The sequence below is a fragment of the Leptinotarsa decemlineata genome, unplaced genomic scaffold (assembly GCF_025532065.1).
Source record: "Leptinotarsa decemlineata unplaced genomic scaffold, Ldec_3_MD MMD2_tig00026354_RagTag_RagTag, whole genome shotgun sequence".
NCBI classification, from domain to species: domain Eukaryota; kingdom Metazoa; phylum Arthropoda; class Insecta; order Coleoptera; family Chrysomelidae; genus Leptinotarsa; species Leptinotarsa decemlineata.
The window spans coordinates 8,545,487-8,551,798 of NW_027412702.1; the positions used below are offsets into that span (position 1 = coordinate 8,545,487).

At 31.1% G+C, this 6,312-nt stretch overlaps 1 protein-coding gene across 1 annotated transcript; it reads left to right on the plus strand.

Annotated features, from left to right (window-relative positions):
• Positions 1-2,502: 2,502 nt before the first annotated feature.
• Positions 2,503-6,280, plus strand: Rpn9 (Regulatory particle non-ATPase 9). The gene is made up of 6 exons (XM_023174187.2): positions 2,503-2,663; positions 2,737-2,850; positions 2,906-3,190; positions 4,390-4,735; positions 4,790-4,930; positions 6,032-6,280. The coding sequence occupies exons 1-6, from the start codon at positions 2,545-2,547 to the stop codon at positions 6,185-6,187; spliced, it is 1,161 nt and encodes a 386-aa protein (XP_023029955.2). The 5' UTR covers positions 2,503-2,544; the 3' UTR covers positions 6,188-6,280.
• Positions 6,281-6,312: the final 32 nt, after the last annotated feature.

Below are 6,312 nucleotides of genomic sequence, written 5' to 3' on the forward strand. Positions count from 1 at the left end.
TGTACACTGACGTCACGGTAAAATTACTAAGATTAATATTATCGTTCCTATATTCAATTCATGACGATCGACATTAGGTATTAGGTACTTATAATCTAAGAGCACTGACCGATGTTTCCAAAATTTTCATCTTTATTGATGCTCAATCAATATTATGTTACAACACGAACAATTCTCTAAAAGTGATCACTGTTGCTTTGTCTACTTAGACGTAACATTAGTTTTTCATCTTCATTCAAAAAGTAAGTCTACTAATCATGAGTCCATAATTGAATAGGGAGGTATCTATTTTTGGAGCTGAACTGAATTCTAAACGTTCAATTCTACTATAGATGATTACGGGCAATGAATTTCAAAAATCTATATTATGTAAACAGTAATAGCGGGTTTATGCAAAAATTTCTGAGAACTAAACCCAATTAGTAACCAAGTAAGTAAGAAAAATGTCGGCTTAAGCACATCTTAATATAACCATTATTTTTCATTCAATATTATGCAATACCACAGAAAATAATTCTATATGAACAAAAAAAAAATGTTCATCGAGCCCTTTTACACATATATTATCTTTCTTATGGTCTCGCCATTCTATAATGTCAGGGCATTGTCGTTAGAATACGACAGAGTAGTTTATGATGCGAGTAGCCGAGATTAGAATACTTATGTTTGTAACTATGTTTAATTTTTTTATGAAAAACTTTTAATATTGTCACAATCTAAAATGACAATGTTTATATCTAAAAGTGATTTGACGTAAAATCGATCTGTTCAAAGGGTCTTGCTTTCAAGATGACAAATAGATATGCTTTTTATAATTAAAAATATTAACTTTTTAAAAATTACGTAGGTCTGGGATCTTGAAATGATTGCTGTTAAACAAATAACCCAGTCTTTCAACACTATGATAAACTACAAACAATAAATTAATACTTTGCGTGACCTCGTCATCAAGTAAACCAATATTAAAATTTAGTGAGAAAGGTAAAAGTACCAAAAGAAGTAGTAAATATTAAAAAATTTACATATGAACATATACTTCTCAGGAAAAACTCAAATTGTTTTATTTTTTGATAAAATCCAAATTCAATTCGATTTTATGCACATTGAATTAAACAGCATAAAATATTAATGTCATAAAACGAGATTTTGATAATTTCATTTTACCAAGGTTTAAAAAGTATATATTGACTGAAAACAATAATGAAAGTTGAAATCATGTATATCAGTTGGTTCATAGTTTTGTTTAGTATAAGTACCTAAAATAGCCTTTTTTAGGCTTACACCGTGTATGAAAATATAGTCAATAAATTATGTTCATGTTCGTGCAGAAAATTCTGCACTGTTAAGTCCATCACATATTTATTTCTAAGGTCAGTAGAAAGCTGTAGACAAAACCATCAATGCACAATAAAATGATGTGAATACTTCATTGAGGTGGATATGGAATCTGGAAGGATTCTCCTGAGGAAATGAATAAACTTGCCTATGATGGTAGTACGTGAGCTTTTAAACGCCAAAGTGTTGCTATGTCGTGATGGACTGCTAATTACAAACCAGGATTATTGTTGTATCAGAAATTTTGACTTTGAAGTTTGAAATACAAACGCCACTCGTGGCGCCTTCGCTTGGGTTGTGTTATTTTAATTCATGATCAAATCTGATTCAAATCGTGGCCTATTTCCAAATTTCAATATCCTGAACGGAAAAAAGTTGGAGAGAGAAATTCCCTTAACTGAGATATCTCAGGTCCACATGAATAAGAATATAAAAATACGCGCGTTCCCTATAAACATGACATCTGACACTAATGACGTATACACAGAGTAGCCAACTTAGAAAAAAATACATGTGTTCCACATGAAATCCATACCCGATATAATTTTTTCAAGAATTTACGGCAAGAGCCGTACAGAATGATGATATTTGAGAGTCTCTCCTTAACAACTCATCAAGAATCCAAACCAGACAGTTTGACTCACTTATAATTATTGTTTTAGCGCATGACGATAATGAAAAGTGCTTAAGGTTTGAGTCAGAAACACAGAACTGAAACAAGCTGGGCTTCAATTCTGTGATCAGGAACAATTTGCTGTTTTTATTAATGAAAAACATCAGTTGCAACATGAATTGAAGCTTTGGGTTTTTGCATCCACTTGATGACTGATCGGAATTGCTTAAGCAAATTTAAATTCTGAATGGGCCAAATATTCCGTTGTCTAATAGTACGAAACCTGATTCAACCGTGGTCTCACTAAGTATATATCATGATCAACTGAAATTCAGAAATCAGAATTATAAATTTATGATCATATGTTTAGGTACAATAATTTCGACATTTTTATTCCGAAAAAGATAATTTACAGAGATTAGAGGTTACAATATATACAAAAAAACATTTGTATTAATCTTGTTCAATGTCAACTATTTATTTCACACTTGGCTGACTTGTGTTGAGATTGTTGGGAAGATTATTTCTTATGTTGGCTTTCTTGTATAAATAGTTTTCTCAGATTGACATTTCATTTTTGTCTTGTCATTTTAAAAATGGCTGCAGCTGCGGTGCAACAGTCAAATGTCAGTGAGTATTTATCTAAAAAACAGCAAGAAAGCCCTAAAGAACTGGGATCTGTATGGGCAGAACTTGAAGAACTTCACAACAAAAAGTAAGCATTCTAATGAACTTAAAATATACTGTATCAGGATAATGGTAACTGTCTCTTTTCCAAACTTTCACAGATTATGGCATCAGTTGACTCTCAAACTCCTCGCCTTCATAAAGAAACCAGAGCTGCAGAAAGGAGACAACTTAATTCAACTTTATCACAATTTCATACAAACCTTCGAAAACAAGTAAGTCATTGCTTTTGTCCTAACCTCAAAATACATTCTTTGTTCATCTTTTCAGAATAAACCCTTTATCTTTGGTAGAAATAGTAGCCCTGGTAGTGGAGCAGTACAAAGACCCTAAAGAAGCAGTTACATTTCTGGAGAAGACTGAGCCGAAAGTTAAAATCAACCCTGATGCCCAAAATTTATGTAAAGTTTTAGCAGGTCAAATTCATCTTGAAAAACTAAATGATTTAGATGCCACAAAAAAGATTATAGAAGAAGTGGAAGCTACACTTGATAATGCAGATGGGATTACTGCCGTTCATGGAAGGTTTTATCTTCTTGCTTCTCAATATTATAGGTGAGTTAGACAGGAATATATCAATATATTAGTGTTATTTTTTATGTGAGATTTAATTGGAAAATTTTTATCTTTTGGTTTGTGTTATTTATTAAAAAAAATCATTAAACTTACTTATTTTTGTCTCCTGATCACGAATTTCAAGTCTAAACTTGCCACTTACACTTGGGACAGTGAGAGAAAAGTAATGAGGATGATAATGTGATTATTTTTCTGAACAATCTAACGTTTTAATGAGAAATTGCCTTTATTTTTGAAATTCACTGAAAAGTATTCCAATTTTATCATTTTGGGTTAAAATTCTTCTACACTTCATTATTTTGCAGATATATCTCACATTCCATATTTCCACTCTGCCATGTGGCAATGTAAATATACAATAGTAATATGACTTTGATGTACTGAGTGCAAGCTATCAACTAAACAGGAGCTCTTCTTGATGACATTCAACTTATACACTTTATGCAATTTTTCAGGAGTGTAGAATGACACCTTACAATTGCACTTTTTTTTCAGCAAACTTCATGATAGTTGTTTATGAAACCAAATGGCAGTATTACAAAATTGAACTAGAAATGAATATAGTGCTGGTATATTTATATAATGAAATCTAACTTCTTTTTTGTCATTTAGAATGTGCCTTCAATAATTGATTTCATGTGAATTGAGAAATTACCATTTACATGTTGATGATTAAGAGAGAAACTTTAAAAAACACTTGTTTATCTGGGCAAAAACTAATTGAAATTTTCCTAATTTAGCAATACAATTTTAATTTTAAGAATTTTACTTTTCATGATATTGCTAAAAAACTACCAAAAATTCTAGTGAAGTGATATCAGTTAGAACATAAATGGGGTTGTTTTGGTGAAACTAAGTTTTTTATTCTGTGAAGAAAATATTTGAAATGGGTGTAAAGGTTCACAGCATGTGATCGTTATTATTACTAGAAGTGAGTACTTGAAACAGTGGATTTTTTGATAATTTCAACTTTAAAGTAACTGTATCTCCTAACATAGACCAGGGCAGTAAATGTTGACTACAGATTCGTGATCAGGAGAGAAAATATATGTAGGAATAATTAAAAAAAAATACCGATAGCTATCAAAACAAATAGTGACTTAGGGGCATATAGTCTCAACTTGTTTTAGTGCTATTTTTCATGTGATATTTATAGTTTGTACTTTTTTTTTCTCTAGAATTCAAGGTGACCACGCTCAGTACTATAGAACTGCCCTAAGATATCTTGGTTGTATAGATTTAGAATCTTTATCAGAAGAAATTAAAGTGCAGCATGCCTTTTTTTTGGGCCTGGCTGCTTTACTAGGAGAAGGAGTATACAATCTAGGAGAGCTTTTAGCCCATTCAGTTTTGGATTCTCTGAAATCGACAGAAAATGCCTGGTTGATTGAACTGTTATATGCTTTCAATTCCGGTGATATCAATAAATTCGAATCTATGAAATCTCAGTGGGGAGCAATAGCTGATCTTGCTGCTCAAGAACTGTTCTTGAGGCAAAAAATATCACTTTTGTGTTTGATGGAGGTAAGGAATAATGATTGAAATGAGAATGAATTTATATTCAAATGATTTTTGCAGATGACCTTCAAAAGACCGTCCTATAATAGGCAGTTGACGTTTGCAGAAATTGCAAGAGAAACAAAACTACCCATTAATGAAATTGAGCTATTGGTTATGAAAGCTCTTTCCCAAGGACTTGTGAAGGGTGCTATTGATCAGGTACATCATGAGAATCTGAATATATAAAAATATCTAGTTTTAGTAAAAATTGAACATAAACAATGTCTATGACTGTTTATATCTATTACTTCTATCTTTTTGAAGATCGGATTGCAACTACTTCTGTCATTCAATTGTAGCCTTGAAGGAAGAGAGATATACTTTCAATTCTATTTTGCACCAAATTGAAGCTGTTGAGATAAATGTAGTTCATGAAATATATATTCAAGTAACACTTTATTATGAGGTTTTCACTGGGCAGTTTACGAAATCTATACAATAGTTTCCCCAAGCGTTTTCATACTATTTATGAAATAATAATAATGAAGAAAAGAGAAATGAAACTTTCTATGTTTTTTACCACTTATTTGTACTTTTATTACTGCATTTTCGTCCTATACGGACATTTTTAAACTTTATTATATAAGTTTGAAAATGTCTGTACAGGACGAAACTGCAGTAACGTTAGTTACATATAAGAATGGTAAAAAACATAGAAAATTTTATTTCTTTTCTTCATTATGATTTCCTACCACGTAGTAACGGCTACATCCATCAATTTATTGAAATAATAATAATTGAATTAATTTATTTATGCTCAAATACAATTGAGAATCATTCACAAATTTTTACCTGGAGTTGAAAGCTATGTGAAAACTTGAAATGACATCTATGAAAATATAAATACATTCCAAAACACGTAAGGAAATTGTTGAAAACAAAATCTTCAGCAAGTCTGATGTGGAGGGAGTTCAGATAATGAGGAATTTCATTATTTTGAACCTATCATGTAAAATTGACTTTTGTTCCTTGGAAATCTTTGCCAGTGTTCTATTTTTGATAATCAGTTTTGAATGATCTTACTATTTTCATTCAGAAGTGTTTTGTGTTCGTTCTGACAAACCTTTCTCTTTTAACTCTATCACAGAACTAGAAAATATTTTGTTCAAAATTGGATATCAGCCAAATAACTGACAGAATATAACTATAATTTTAGAAAAAGCAGTAAGCATCGAATAACATTTTGTGGGTGTAATACTGATATATTGTGTTTGAATCCAAATTGGAACCAGAAGCATATTTGAACATACATTTTTCTAGGTTGCCAATACTGTAAACATGACCTGGGTACAACCCCGAGTTTTAAACCTCATGCAGATCTCTGGTATGGTTGAGAGGTTCAACGAATGGTGCGAACATGTGGGCACCATGGAAAACCTTTTAGAAGAAAAAGCCAGTGAAATATTAACTTTGTAGTAGGTACTAATGATAACATGTTTTTTGGATATAATTTCTAAAACAGTTGTGAAAATTTGTGCAAAAGAGTAAATAAAGTGTTGATTCCTACTATTTTTTAATTTTTGTTCATATTTTGTAGTCCT

Bases quoted from the DNA above. Each gene is read 5' to 3' on its own strand.
- Rpn9 (XM_023174187.2), top strand. From the start codon at position 2,545: ATGGCTGCAGCTGCGGTGCAACAGTCAAATGTCAGTGAGTATTTATCT. The intron at 2,851-2,905 runs GTAAGTCATTGC...TCATCTTTTCAG, and splicing joins ATACAAACCTTCGAAAACAA to AATAAACCCTTTATCTTTGG. The intron at 4,931-6,031 runs GTACATCATGAG...ACATTTTTCTAG, and splicing joins TGAAGGGTGCTATTGATCAG to GTTGCCAATACTGTAAACAT.